Here is a 15,576-nt window from a genome sequence, read left to right as displayed (position 1 = left end):
TAAAAAGGGAAAGATAACCTTTATTCAGTTTGATAAACCATTTTGCTTTGTAACAAAGGGCCATGGTCTCAGCTGGCATCAGCAGCAGTTCCATCCACTGAGCCCAAAACCTTGCATCCAGTTTTCCATTTAGGCATCATGGAACCATGGAGCCAATTCTGTCCTCTGGCCCTGTCTTCCATCAGTCCTTCCTTGCAGCACCCACTGCTCTGACAAAACCATCATCCCATCAGTGAGAAACAAACAATCTGCTAATTTAACAATATTTCAATCCTGCTCCATCAGCAAGCTTTAGCTCCTTTCAGTGTGGACCTGCTTTTGATCAAGTGCACATCCTGCAGAACTGCACTGCTCCTTCTGTGCTGTGGCAGAACTTTGGAAATCTTGTTTGCTCACCTCTGACCATTGTGCAGGAGCAGCCAGGTCTAAGAGGCCTGTTCACCAAAATTGCAATCTATCTCACAAGGGTTATCTCAGAAATTCTTCTGCTTTTTTAGCTTTGCTCTACTTTTAGAAAAAGTTTTTCCCACTGACATGTACTGAAGTCACTTCTTACATCAGTTTTATGGGCACCCTGCAAGGCATCCTACAAAGCTCAGAATTCTTTAATTATTGCTGCTATTTCACCAGCACTACACTTCTATATGGTCTTACAACACATCAAAAACGTGGGTTTACTTGAGTTTAAATCTGACCTCAAGCAGTGTAAGACACAGCGAATCTTGATATCAACTCCAGTGTGAATTTCCACTTTGTTTTGCACTGCTGTGCAAAAAACTCATTTAGAATCTCCAGAAGGCCAAATCAGCACAACTTTCTCCTGGAGATCAGCAGCAATTCTGACAGGAGCTATACAACCCAATAGAGTACTTTGAATAATATATCCAAGCTGCTAAATGTCAAGATTATATTAAGGCTGAAGCACTGAAACACTTAACAGTGGGCAATGTTAAGAATCAGGCTTCTGATTAATTGCATTGCTCCAGAAAGAAATTGGTGCTGGGTGCAGAGGAGCATGAGGCTTGCAGAGCTCCAGAGTGACACATTGCCAATGTGGAGGTGTGAGAAGAAGGGTGGCATGGTAACTCTTGGGCTCTCTGTGTAGAAACTCTTCACTACCACAATGCTCTTATAAAATGGGGAATAATTTTTTTAACTGATTTTTAACTTTTTTTTAACAGATGGAAAGACTGGCACCTGACTTACCAGAAATGCTGCATGCTCATAGCTGTAAGCTGTAGCTGTAGTCTCTGGAGCTCTGAACACTTAAAAATTCAAAGCACTCTAGAAAAAATGTCATTCTGGGTGTTCCTCATCACTCATCCCCAGAGTGTTCTTAAGTTGTGTCAGATTTGTCTGTCCTCAGCTAGAATTGCTGTAATGATATTGCACTTCCCACAGGTACCATTCAGATAAACTCACTGCTGCTTGGCAGCCTGGATACCCCCACAGACACTCACTGAGGATGCTCTAGCTGGGATCAAGCACCGAATGACAGAGAGAGGAACAATATTGACTAATTGCGTTCTCAGAAAGAGGCACAAGTGCCACAGGAGAGGCAGAGGCTGACACAAGGACACAGGCAATGTGTTTTGGCAGTCATGGATGAGCCAAGTGACCACAGCAAGTCTGCAGCCTCAGTTTTCTAATTTCTAAGTGCTCCTCTTCATAACCAGAAGCTGTTGCAGAGGTAATATAGGCATACTAGTCACAGTTAATTTGTAAAATTACACACGCTGTTATGGGATTGACCCCTCTGCCTGGCACCACCATCATCACCACCTTTATTCCCAGCACAGCTCCTGGGGAGGCTCCTGAGGGCAGAGCTGTGGCCCCAGGGCAGCCCAGCCCCTCAGGGAGCCAAGGCTCTGCTCCCTGCCACTGTCCTCACCCTGGGCTGCTCACACAAAGGGACAGCTGGGAATGCAGGGCTCATTCCAAATGCTGCAGATGAGGCCGATGGAACACACACCTATGCTTCTCCTGCTTGGGATTTGTCTAAAGCAAATCAAGAAAATAGCATTAAGTCATCCCTGACACAGGGATGAATCTTGCTTTGAAATCCAAAGCATGCCCTTTTTATAGTTTCTTAAAAACAACAGTTGAAAACTCTTTTTTGCTGCTAATAGGATAAACAATGTTATCCACAAATGAAGCAGGATTTCTTTCTCGTTAATTCAGCTTGGGGCAAACTGCCAGCAGGAAAATTTTCAGCTCAGTTAATCAGAGTTCAGAAAAAAAACTACAAACAATGGGGAAAAGTTTTTTAATGGCAAATGGCAATGAACTGATATTTCAGCAGAGCTTTTAATTTACTCTGTGAGTTTTCTACTGCTGGGGCATAAATATCTGTGCTTATAAGAACACAAAATTTTAGTCTGGATAGGAGAAGAAATTCCAGTGTAGGGAACAGAGACTGGGGTGGGAATTAGCATATAGAGATTTCATTATTTCTGTTTCCATCTCTGGAACAGAAGAACATCTTATAGCACTTTAAACAGAGGTCCATGGCATGCAGGACATCAGCAAGCTGAGCCTTCCCTGCCTGAGGAACAGAGATCTCATCCCTTTATCCTAAACCCTGAGGCACTGCAGACACTCTGCAGGTTCTGGGGAACAGGTTCTGTCTAAAAGGGAACCAAATAATGGCAGGCACAGCCCAGAGGCAACAAGGACAGGAAAACATTTCCATTTGCTATTGGGCTTGGGCACACAGCAAAGGCAGCCAAGGGTGGAGGAGCTGGCAGCTGCCTGTCCTTAACAAGCAGTGCAGAAACGTTAGCACACACCAGAGAGCCTGGGGCAATCCATGAGAACCCAAAAAACAGATTCCAGGATCAAAGACACTTCCGTGTTGTTTCCTGCTGAGCAGCCCACACTGCTGCAGCACTGCAAATTGTTGGGGCTGCATTTGTGCTTGAGGGAGAAGAGTGCTGTGTCCTACCTGCTCCAGGGGAGGAAGGCTCAAACATGCTGGATGTGTCACTGCAAGTGTTGGAAGCTTGCTCCGACAGCTTCTTCTTTGCACTCCCATCCGCTGACTTGTGAGACTTCTTCTTGTTCTTCACCAGGATTTTGTACATTAGGTCCATGGGGCTGGGGAGAGGAACCCCAGCCTCCAGCTTCCAGGGAGAAAGAGGAGAGATTTGTTAGAGCAGCAGAAGGAGCAGGCTCAGGGCAGTTTCTCAGGGAGCACGTGGTGCAGGACACTTCTGTAATTTCTGTAAGCCCTGGTAAAATGAAATGGATTTTGCACAAGAGGCAATGTCAACATTCAATGAAACAGGGCTGCTGAGGGCACTTAAGAAGAAAAATGCTTTATGAAGTGCCTGCAGTAATAACCAAAATAAGTATTAGCTCAGCTACGAGAGTCCGGGTTTTAAAATGGCAGCAATGAGGATCAATTGCATTGAAAAGGTCACAATTCACCCCATCAGGGCAATCTCTGCCTCACAAATGATGCTGAAGCCACCAACAGCTCACAATTCCCCCCTTTAGACTGAGAGGCTTCCCATGAGCAATGGGCAGGACAGACACCCCAGGAAACATCCCCAGCCCTCTGTGGTGGGATAACACCAAGGCACCTCACCGGGTACTTCTCCAGGGGATCCATCAGCAGGGCATCTCCAAATATCAACCTGCAGTACTCTGCCATTTTTGCCTGCTGTTTAGGGCTGAAGGGAAGAAAGGAAAGAAAGAAATGAGTTCTACTAATGCTCCAGAGTGACAGCAGCAGTAATGGAGCACCTAATGGCCCCAAACTGGATATAATTTCCTGATCCAACAGCTGTGAATTTTTCAGTGAGACCTACATACATCATGCAATTATTTCAATTCCTCTGATGGAGTTTATCAAAGGGAACATACACAAAGTAAAGGCATAAGTCAATGGAATAACAGTGAAACAACCATAACATGAATTTGCCTCTTTCAGGCAATACTTTTATTCAAAATTGTTACTTTATACACATGCCTGGCATTTTTCTTGCGCTGCAATTCCCACACCATCCTCTGCTCTGTAACCTGAACCTCAGCAAACTCTACCTGTAACCAATTCCCCCCAAGTGCAACCAAAGATGAAGCAATTCCTGCATGCCAGTGATGGAAGTTCTAGGACTGAAGGTAGGTTTTGTACTCAGAAACATTACTCCAATCAGCTCAAAATGCAGCTCAGTACCACAGTCACTCTCTAATTTTAGAAAGCTGAGGATTTTTGCTACATGTGCCTGTTTAAAATGCGTAGCATCTGAGCTGAGGCATCTTTGAAGGTTTCCTTTTTTGACACTCTGCTGGGAAGCCTCGATTAAAGGACAGGTTTGCATGGCTTAATATAACTTCCTCAGCTCCTGCTAATTAGGATCTGCATGTCATGGAAGAGACAGGGATGCTGCAAGCTGGTATGTTACCATGGAGCTGCTCTTCATGACAAAATCGAGCTGGGTATAGAGGAAAAAAAGACAAAAAAAGCTCATTTTTCTCTTGCAAAGCAGTTCAGCCCTGGCTGTGCCCAGCTGGGCAGTGTTACCAACTCCCAGGTCAGCATGGCCAAAGCAGAGCTGGGAAAAAGGCCGGGTGGCCAAATGGCATCTCAATCAGAAAATGTGATTTCCCTGGGATCAGCATCCTGGCTGCCCCTGGAAGCAGAGAGGGGCTGAAGCACTCATTAGCTCAGTCACTGACAGAAAATACTGCCAGGAGGCTTTGAATTATCCCCCAAAGCAGGAGCTGCACACATTTAAATCCCCACAGCACTTGACAAATGCTGTGTTTTGCATGCAGCATAGAAAGAAGCCAAAAGGCACTTTGAGCTGGGGACGGGAACCACGCTGAAGACAAGCAAGGCAGCAGAACACAGAAGAACCCCCATGGGAGAGCAGATCAGGCTGGGACACTGTGTGGGTATCTCCAACCAAATAAAGGCCCCGCTCCAGCAGACTGTGCCCCAAATGCAGGGGCCATCAGTGAGCTTTATTCCAGCCTGCTCCACCAGCCTGTGTTCTGAACAGATCCATGCCCTCAGAAGGCAGGAAGTTCAAAGGACAGCTCCTTGAATCAAAAGAGGCCATTTACTGAAACTGGAGTAATTCGATATGACATCACCATCATCATCATCCTTACATGGGCACAACTCCAAAAAGAACTCTCCATAGGAATTGGAAAAAAATAAAAAGCAAGAGTTAAATGGAATAAATTCCCAGTCACCACCACAGCTAGAACAAATTCTTCTGATTTTCTGTGTTTAATTACATGTTTACCTCAAAGAGAGCACAGTGAGAACTTTCATTTTTGCAAACGAGAAAAATGTAATGCAGCATGATGTTGGTTCAGCGTATAAATCCCAATGTCACTGCATCCCAGAGGCAGAAAGCGGGAAAATTATGTGAAAAACCAATAGGTTTTAATACCACAAAAAACCCTTGAGGTAGCAACAAGGCCAAATGAGGAAAATCTTGACATTTCAAAGTTACTTGTCTTTGTGAACTGGACTATGTGTACAAATATTTTTAAAAGCTCCTAAGGGGGGATAGAAAAAATTTATGAGTACCAGCATTTAAGTGTGTGGTAGATCTTTGTGTTCCCTCTCTCCCTAACATACATACCTGTGTATGTACTGCTGCAAGAGACAGACCATTAGGAAAAGCAGATTACAAATCCCTATTTTAAGAAGTTGGAATATTGGTTTCTTTTTATTTCCCATTCTTTGAAAATTACGAACCAGAGCAACAGAAACACCAAATTTTTTAAATCAATACGTTCCTCCAATTTTGTTAAGAAGTCAAACCCCAGGTATTTCCTGGTCCACATCTCCTGTTACTGGAAACTCTCTCAGCATTCATGCATTGCAGTGAGAACTGATTGTCTGAAAAGAGCTGACTTTATCTGCTTTAGGATTTTCACTGTGCAGACACAGACAGGCAGCACACACACTTGTCATAGGTGCCCCCAAAATGTGCCAGGGTGAGGGGACAAAGTAGGAGCAAGATACCTGGAGATACAGAAATACAAAGAACATTAAGAAGTGTTCTCATTACCATTATTGTACTGCCTGTATTTTGTTTTACTGCTGTGTTTGTGTCATGCCTATCATGAAGGTCAACCAGAGGCTCCTTGGCACAAGTGCTGCTCCCAACATTACATTTTTATCACTTCTGCAGAGATATTTCCTCTGCATAAGACAAAGGCACAGATGCTTCCCAGAAGAGTCTAAAATAATTCAAAGTGTGGGACGAAAAAGTGATAAAAATCCTGTTAATATTTGAAGCAACAATTCCAGCCAGAAACCAGCAGTATGAATAACTGTAATTAAATTTAATCTTGGAAGCAATCTTATATGGATACTGCTCAAGGATCACTTAACCTTTTTGCTCTGTCATCAGTGCATTTCTAATTATAGAGCGTCTGCTTTCAGATCTGCAGATTGCTTATCGCCTTGCAAGCCCCATTTCAAACACCAAGGTCTCCTTGAGGTCCTTTCAGCATTTCCAGGGCACTCCTCTGCTTTTTTCCCAGAACCACGGCTTGGTTTACTGGTCCTTTTCTCAGTGGGCATGTTTTAACTTCACTAGAAATGATAACATACATAATAATTTATGTCATCTAAAAGTTACATGCTTGCCTCTTTTCCTTAACTTTTCATTGCATACAAACAGGCAAGAAAAAATACACTGATAGTGGAGTTATAGTACAGGAAATAAAATCCTTCATGTGCTGTGGAGATAGTGGAGAGGAGCCCTTCTAGGAGACACATCAAAGGAAAGCAAATGAGATGATTTACACCATGTGCCAAAAAGTGATTTTTCCCCTAGGTGGACAAAAAGTGTCAAAAATATTCCCATGAACATAAACCGGAATAAAGAAAAATTGTGTTTTAAGTCCAGTGGTGATTAACACTGTCATATCTATGTGATGATGTGAAACTTATTTACCTCTGATAATTGCAGCCTGTTTACAAGCCAGGAACACAGGCTAAAACCATATTTTTGTTTAAGCCAATGCCAACATTTCTAGGATTTCACAAATGGCTCTCACAACTTGAAAAGCAGAAAAAAATATTTGGTCCTCTAGAAGTAGGAATTGATGAAACAGGATTTGCTTGACAGCAATTCTAAAAAAACATTGGCACTTTTTTGTTAACATTTAGGGCAAAGTCCAGTCTTAAGATCCAGGAGAAAAACAACACTCTAAGGAAATGAAAAGACAAAAGGAGCATTCCATGAAATTAGGGGAACCTTTCTGTGAGTGACACGACTAACTGCAGATTTCTCCAGCAGCTAGTGAAGGAATTAAGGGGCAATTGTAGAAGCTGGTAAAATAACTAGAAATTATGTTCAGGCAAAACAAAATCAGAAAGCACACACACACTGAATCTGCTCATTTACCACAGCAGAAAAGAACCACTAGCAGGAAGCCTCAGAAAGAGCAAACACTTGGTCATGGTTCTGCAAACTTGCTTTGCTAAAACCCTGTGTGTTAGCAGTGCATGGAGAAGGATATCAGAGAGCACACATCAGGTCAGTTCCTTACCCCGTGCCTGGGGGTTTCTGCAGAGAAAGGCTCCATTCCTTCCTTGGGGCAAGCTGTAAACAACAGGAATGCAGAGGAACCCTGTCCCCTTCCAGGCACATGCCTGCAGTGCCACCCTGCCTCATCTGAGGATTTTAAAGCCACTTTTGTGTATAACTTACATCTGACAGGAGTTTATTTCATAAATCTTTCTACTTCTTCACCTTCCTAAAATAGATCACCCTGGAACAGTTGAAGATTTAAGTCGTGATGACTTTAAAGGAAGAAAAATGTAACCCCTGTGGTTAAAATAAGTTAGCTGTTGTTTTTCCTCTGCCTCACATGAACAGAGTGGATGTATATTGTAATAAATCCAGAAGAATGAGTACAAAATATAATACTTTCAAAAATGATGGTTGACAACTTCCTAAAGGCCAGAATTTGGAAGCACTGTGAGTTCAAACCTACAGGAGCAGGTGAGTGCAACCCAAAGGGACACAAAGTACACCAAAAAGAAATGAGAAAAGGCAATTAAACACAGCCTCTGTGTGGGCTTTCAGAGGCAGACAGCAATAACTGAGCAGGATTTAAGAGACTGTTTGGATCACAACCACGTGCCCTCAAAATGTGAGCAGAACAAACACATATTTGCCCCCAACAGGTAAATTTGTACCCTGGGATATTCAGGTAGTGGAGCTCAGCCCTCTGATTTTAAATCTTTCTACCTACATAATTTTTGGTCAGTATTGTCACATCTGTTCTTTAAAAACATTCTTACACAGCTGCTTCTACCAGTTCCTCCCCTTATGACAAGAATGTTCCTCCTAAAAAATGGAAAAGCAATTAGCCCTCACCTTCTCCTCTTTCAGAAACAAAAGTGCCAACCTCATTTCTGATTTGTGTTAAAACATTCAGAGCTGCCCCCAAGAATAATTTTATTTTACATGGAAAAAAACCCAAAAAACAAAAGCAAACCCAAAAATTAGCTTCTAAGTTCAAACTGCCCCCAGAAATGTTGGAAATGTTTTCACAGCAAATAAAAACACAAAAGGGGAAAAGAAAATTCAAGTTAAGGTTAAGGTTATGTGTCACTGTTACTCCAATTTGAACCATGTGATCTCTGCATTCAAAACCAAGGTTAATGTTACAAAACATCAGAATTAGAAAAATAAAATAGATCACTGGGACAAAGCTAGAAGTGTTCTCATCTGTTTTTTCTTTTCTTACACAGAAAAATTGTCCTTTTCTTGTAACTAAAAAAAAAAAAAAAAGAAAATTAAGTAAACTTTTGCAAACTGTTATTTTTTTTGGCAGAAATTAACAGTTCCTGGCCATCCCACCACCTATTTTGCAGTCCTAGAAGTCGATGGTTTGGCCTCTGCCTCGAACACAAGACAGACCAAATGCTGAATGTGTTTGTAGCACAGAACAGGGTCACAAGCAGGGGAAATACTGCCTGGTTTTCTCTGGAGTACTGCTGCATTCCAGCAGGACAGTGAGAAGTTAACAAAATCCCTCTCACAACCCAACCTCCCCTCCCAAAGAACAGGTTCTGATTCAGGGAGGTTTCCAAGAGCAGGCCCAATCTCACTTTTGGATAAGAGCTGTTGTTTGGGTCACAGGTGCACACACAATTCCATGCCTAGACCTTATAGAAAATGAAACGTGAGACAAAGAAAAGGTGGTAATTACTTACGAATCCACATGGTTTTCAAAGGAAAGGAGGATTGGGAAGGGTGATGTCTTAAATGCACATTCAGCAATAGCTTCTATTACTTCCTAAAGAATCAAAATAAACACAGTTACAAACTTAACTCTCTAAAGAAGCAGAATTGCCTTTGAAGACAGAAAGGACCCAACAAGCTCTGAGATCCAAACTTCCTTCCTAAACCTCCCAGAAGGCTCTGGATGTGCTCTTGCCAAACCCAATTCTTCAACCTGAACTATGATCGAATCTCCAAAACAGCTGATGAGTCTCAAGCACCACATTTCTCAAGAAATGACTTATGTCAGCCCAAATCAATAGTTTAAATGTAAAGCTTGGTTTTGGTGTGGAGCTGCTCCATGCCCGCAGCTACAGCTTTCATGTGCTAGAATAAAAATGCTCCGACAAAGGCAGATCTTCCAAACAGCATGTATCCATAAAATCCTTAGTTACTCTGCCTCGCATTTTAGTTTCCCCTGTCTTTTTTTATTTTGATGGCAGAAATCCCTTTAAGGCAAAATAAAAGAAAAAAGAAATCTTTACTCAATTAAAACAGTTGGTTCTGTGGTAATTATCAGAAAACTCAGCAAAGTCCATAAAGTTTCCTGTCAACCTTACAGAAAATGAAAACCCTAAACCCAGTAGAAAAGTCATTTGACAATGCTGATTTCAGTGAGGTGCACAATAAATGCACTCATAGTTATGAAATGTTTCCCACTTGGAACAAATCTCTCTTCCAGAAGAACACAGAAAACACGGAAGACTTTTCATATGCTGGCAAACCCTCGAGTTTCTGAGAACCCATAAGGCTCTGCCACACCAAATCATAAGGATGACTAAAAGACCTAAAAGATATATTTATGTTAAACAAGCTTTCTCTGGGGATTCCTCTTGTTCATTTTCTGCACTTTTAGAGGCCCAACTGAGAAGCATAACAGCAAGAAATCCACTTCCTAAAAGAAGAGCTGAGCCTCACTGGATCAGCCCTGCAGGGTTAAACATGGGTACACACACAGAGAAGCCCCCAGCCTGAGCAGAACCCTGTGCCCTGGTCACAGCAGAGCGTGAGCTGATACCTGATTGAGCATTCAAGGCATGGAGTGATTCTCACACTCCTGACACATTATTCCCTGCCATTTTGCTCCTCCCCAGCCCAGCAGCACACACTCAAAGCACTGAGTGTTTGAGTGGTGAAAAGAAACTGAGATGTTTTTCCACATTTTGCTGGGTGGATTAAAAATGCCTGCCCTGGAATGACCTATGAAATACTCCTGAGGAGGTTTAAAATACCTTTCAATATCTCTCCTGCCAGCACAGTGCCAAGGGTTGAACATCTAAATATCCAGGGACAATCCCTGTTCCTGCTAATGATCCTTTTAAAAATCAGATTAACTTTGTTATAAATTCCTGCTCATGACCAAAGCAGTCGAGAGCCATCTCCCTCAATTAAAAGACTTCCAGCAATCAAACCCCATGCCTATAAACATAATTGGCTTCTCATAAATATAACTGGGAAGTTAATAACAAACGTGCAAGAAGGTTGTTTTGTGTGTTTCTGTGATTACCTCAATCAGGGAAGAATCAGAGAAAGCAAACTGGAAAAAAAAAATGGATTGTCCTGGTACAAGTGAAATTAGTGCTCTGTCTGTGGCAGACCTGTTTGCTTTTTTCCCTAAAGAATGGCACTAGAAGACAAACAATCCCCACCCAACAACAGGTTTCAAGTATGGGAAAAAGGTCCCAAAGCTGTAGCCAAATGTAATCCCCAGAACATAAGCAAAGTCAGTAATGAACATTTTCCCACATATCCCTGCACACAATAAATGTGTGCTAGAAATGCATTTCCATGGTGAGTTAGTGTCTCAGATGAAGAAGAATTACTTCTTCACACTTCAAAAATGATTTCCTGTGCTGACTACCAATCCTAATACTACAGGCAAACACCTCCATTATGCTCTTCTAACACCTCAGATCAAAAACTCTTTAAGAAGAACAAGAAGATAACAATTTAAGATTATTGCTAAGGGTTTGGTCTCTCTACCTTATACTGTAGGAAAGGAAATGGAAGGTGGAATTCAATAATAAAGATGACATGTTTGGGGTTTGAATGGCACAAAAATCCCTTCACAGCCTCCAAAGATGCTGATTTTTCCTTTTCACCCTCCAGTGCTTTGAGTCTGGTCCCAAACATCAGGGATAATATTGCACACACACTTATTAATTGTTTTTAAGTATAATGCCAAGTGTCTGGGTCCTGTGCATGCAGCCTGCCCACCGGACATGAGCAGCCTATTCTCTGCCCACAGGAATTTAAAGGCTTGTAAATTGTTGAGATCTGGCTGCTGCTTCCTGTCCCAGTTCAGGACTTTTGCCTCCTACTGCCAGTGACCATGCAGAGAGGGGAAAAGGAGTGAACTGACGTGCTGGTTTCTGCTGACCAAACCCTGTCCAGCTCTGTCCCCTGGCAGTTGTTCCTCCCAGTGCCTCTACACCCCATTTGTGTCCGTGCAGAGCCAGCTGTGTGGCTGTGCCTGGTCCTTCAGCCCTGGCTTTGGCCTATGTCTCTGGGAGCTGTGCTGCAGGGACATGCACAGGAGCATGGACCTGGGCATGGAGCCCAGTCCCCAGATGGCCCTGAGAAACAATCCCTGTTCCTCACCCTGCCCTGACCACCAGGAGCCTTTCCCCACGCAAGGTGCACATGCTGCAACTCTCCTCTCCCAGCCATTCTGTGCCGCTCTGCCCTTTCCTCCTGCAGCAGCTTTTGCCCTCCCAGCGATGGCTGTGCAGGAGCGGAGCCAGCCCAGGGGAAGGTGTACCTTGAAGGAGATCTCGGTGGTCATGGTGAAGCCGTGGGTGATGACGGGCTCCTCCTCGGCTGTGCGGCCCTTCCAGCAGTCCAGCTCCACGCAGCGGCAGCCCGACAGCAGCACCTGCCGGTACATCTCCACCGAGGAGTTCCCTGCCAGCTGCCCAGCTGCACACAGCACAGGGAGAGGCACATCAGCCTGGGCCCCAGGAGGGGATAAACTGCTCTGACAATGTCAGAGCTGCAGCAGCTTGGGCCCTCGCCTGGGAGGGACAACGCGGTCATCGCTCCAACTAACGTGAACAGCGGGACAAGGCAACGAAATCCTCGGGCACAGGCAGGGTCATGGATCCATCCCTTTGGCACAGTCAATGCCATAGTCTGGATCCATCCCCTTGGCACAGTCAGGGTCAGGGTCTGGATCCAACCCTGTTTGGATCCTGCCATTTGGCACAGTCAATGCCATGGATCCATCCCTTTGGCACAGTCAGGGCCATGGATCCATCCCTTTGGCACAGTCAGGGTCATGGTCCGGATCCATCCCTTTGGCACAGTCAATGCCATGGTCCGGATCCATCCTTTTGGCAAAGTCAGGGTCATGGTCTGGATCCATCCCTTTGGCACAGTCAATGCCATGGTCCGGATCCATCCCTTTGGCACAGTCAATGCCATGGTCTGGATCCATCCCTTTGGCACAGTCAGGGTCATGGTCTGGATCCATCCCTTTGGCACAGTCGATTCCATGGTCTGGATCCATCCCTTTGGCACAGTCAGGGTCATGGTCTGGATCCATCCCTTTGGCACAGTCAGGGTTATGGTCTGGATCCATCCCTTTGGCACAGTCAGGGTTATGGTCTGGATCAATCCTTTTGGCACAGTCAATGCCATGGTCTGCATCCATCCCTCTGGCACAGTCAATTCCATGGTCTGGATCCATCCCTTTGGCACAGTCGATTCCATGGTCTGGATCCATCCCTTTGGCACAGTCAGGGTCATGGTTTGGATCCTGCCCTCAGTCTAACAGAGAAATAACCCAGCTGAAGCCAGCTCCAAAGCTCTGATGGACAGCATCAAATACATGAAATCAATAATAGCAATAATAATAATAACAGCAACAATGATAATGAACAACAACAATAACAACTTGGTTCTGTGAGATTTTGTTATCCCTTAACCAGCAATGTGAAATTCAGACTCAGGAGACCAAGACCACATTTTCTCACACCATGCAATGCAGTTCAGTACAAGATGAAACAAACCCCCTGCAGTCACTAATGGCACCACCATTAGGTCTCAAATCAATATTTAATATGCTAACCACAGCAATGAGCTGGTCAGTTAAATTTCCCTGATGTGATACTGTATTATGCAGGGAGAAATTCAATTAAACTGTCCTTTTCCAATAATGAGATAATATAAATCTAAAAACGAAGAAGGAAAAACTCATTTTTTCCAAACTTGCGAAGTATTAAGAAAGGAACCCAAAAAAAATTCCACCCCAAGCCAACAAAGAAGTCCAGCTGGATTCAGGGAAGGATACCCAGCTAGGTTGTCTTCATCTGCTGCAACAGGTTTGATTCCAGTCACTGAGATACAAATCTCTTGCAGCAGAGAGGGAACATAATGGAAGAATGGCTTTGTGCCTCTTTTAGATGTGAAGAAAATGGATGCAGTTTCCTCCTCTCTAGCAGACTTGCTGAGAAGATCTTCCCGGATTTCTTGAAGGAAATTAATTTTCTTTTTAAGGAGGCAGTGAGTTCATTTACTGCAAAGATTCTTTGCTGGCTGGGGACATATAAATACTTCATCTAGACTGGCGTGTACTATAATGCAGATGAATCCTCATTTTATTGTCTGTGTGATTCTGTGTTTAGGTTTTATGCTGGGAAATACACATTTTGGGATTTGCCTCACAAAAAGCATTGTCTGCTTTTGCTCTATTTTTACCTTGCACTAAAACCTGTGTAGCAGAACCCCTTACTTGCAAATCCCTGTTCACAGCTTCTGTCTGATACACGAGGTCGAGCAATCATAAATATCCACAAGGTATTAACATGACTCCTGTTGAAATCCATCAGAATTCTCAGTTTCTGCTGGAACCAGTGACAAATATCTGCTAATAACAGAAGGAATTGGCCAGGGCTGGAAAGCTGAAAATCCAAACGGAGTCAGCAAAGTGACAACGTGTCTCTTTTTCTCATTTTCTTTTGGAATTTAGCTTTTTCCTGTTTCACCTTTGATTATGGCAGATTACCTTTCCTCACACAAAAACCTTTTTGGTGCAATTCCAATGCCTGGCTTAAGTAGTGGCTCTTTTTCTCTGCAGGATGCAAACAAGCATAAGCATGGGTCAGGGAATAACAACTCACATTTCCATGTGCTTATCCCTGAGCATCTGCTGATGAAATCTTGGCTCTCACAGGGATCCACTGAACTCTACTGCCTAAAAACCCCATTTTCACTTACAAAACTGCTCTAATGTTGTTTTTCTTTTCCCTGAGAGCACACAGAGTTTGGATTAACAAAGTGTTTCCCAAGAGACACTGGTGGTTATCAGTGCTGAGTGTTCTGTGCTCAGAGATCCCTCACCTTCCAAAGTGCTTAAGTAAATGATGACATGCATCACTTGCCACATGACACTTCCCACACCTTATTAATAAGGCTCAGACACTTTGGAAGGATTCCGGCAAAGCATAAGAGGATATTCAACCTCCAAACCACACAACCTTCAGAAGGACCCCCAGGCAGAGTGTAAAATGCTAGCACATGTTTAATAGCCCCAACAGCTTGTTTTTCTGAAATACAGAGTATGAGAAATGTGCTCCTAAATGTGGGGGTTTTGCATACATTATTTAGAAATATCTATTGTGTGAGTCCCTGTTTGCATTCTAAAATGTGATAACAGACATTAAAGGGAACACTTCCAGTATATTTTTAATAGCCTAGGTACAGATCAATTTTTCAATACTGGAAATTGAAAGCATTATGTATTCCCTTCTACAATACAAACAGTGTCTACAATAACACCATGCATAACATTTGCATCCCATCACCCTATGTGAGCTAAGGAGAAATGGATTTTGACAAAAAATTCACTTTTCAGAAAACTGTGACTGGCTAAACAACACCTGACAGGACAGCATGCAAAATGAGCTGGTGCTGCCTGATGTGAGCTGAGGATGTGACCCAGGATTCCCCACACAGAGCATTTCCACACCTCTGTACCTCTGAGCTGCTCCTGCCTCAGGAAGCACATCCTTGCTGGGCTCATCCACCTCTGTTTCTCCAAGTGGAAGTTATTTTGCAGTAAGTGGAGTTAAAACCTGGTTGCTATCTACTGAAGAAATCTTTCCACCCCAAACTGGATCCAGCTATTGGGAATCACCTGACTCTTCATTATTCTAGAACCAGAGGCTGGTCCTTCCCCCTGTTCCAGCAGTTTCTCCCAGCACCAGGTGCCTGTATCCTCCCTTTGCTGGATATGAACACAAGTTCCTACATCTCCTCTCTCCAGACAAGTCCTGCAGGAGCACCAGTGCCCTGGATCACACACTGGGGG

The 15,576-nt window shown here is 43.6% G+C and overlaps 1 protein-coding gene and 1 long non-coding RNA gene across 4 annotated transcripts in view; one reads left to right on the top strand and one right to left on the bottom strand.

Annotated features, from left to right (window-relative positions):
* Positions 1–15,576, bottom strand: part of PLCB1 (phospholipase C beta 1) — a 303,607-nt gene that overhangs the window by 101,774 nt on the left and 186,257 nt on the right. For all 3 annotated transcript variants that reach the window (XM_064709814.1, XM_064709813.1, XM_064709815.1), the window contains exons 11-14: positions 12,028–12,185; positions 9,200–9,282; positions 3,590–3,674; positions 2,945–3,122 (exon numbers count right to left, since the gene is read on the bottom strand). In XM_064709814.1, the coding sequence (XP_064565884.1) occupies positions 2,945–3,122; positions 3,590–3,674; positions 9,200–9,282; positions 12,028–12,185 (504 nt within the window). The remainder of the gene's footprint in view (positions 1–2,944; positions 3,123–3,589; positions 3,675–9,199; positions 9,283–12,027; positions 12,186–15,576) is intronic.
* The window catches only part of LOC135446189 (uncharacterized), a 56,903-nt gene that overhangs the window by 21,099 nt on the left and 20,228 nt on the right, over positions 1–15,576 (top strand). The gene's annotated exons all lie outside the window — the stretch shown is intronic.

This window comes from Zonotrichia leucophrys, chromosome 3 (genome assembly GCF_028769735.1).
Source record: "Zonotrichia leucophrys gambelii isolate GWCS_2022_RI chromosome 3, RI_Zleu_2.0, whole genome shotgun sequence".
In the NCBI taxonomy this organism is placed as follows: Eukaryota; Metazoa; Chordata; class Aves; order Passeriformes; family Passerellidae; genus Zonotrichia; species Zonotrichia leucophrys.
This window is presented reverse-complemented; position numbering and strand designations above follow the sequence as displayed.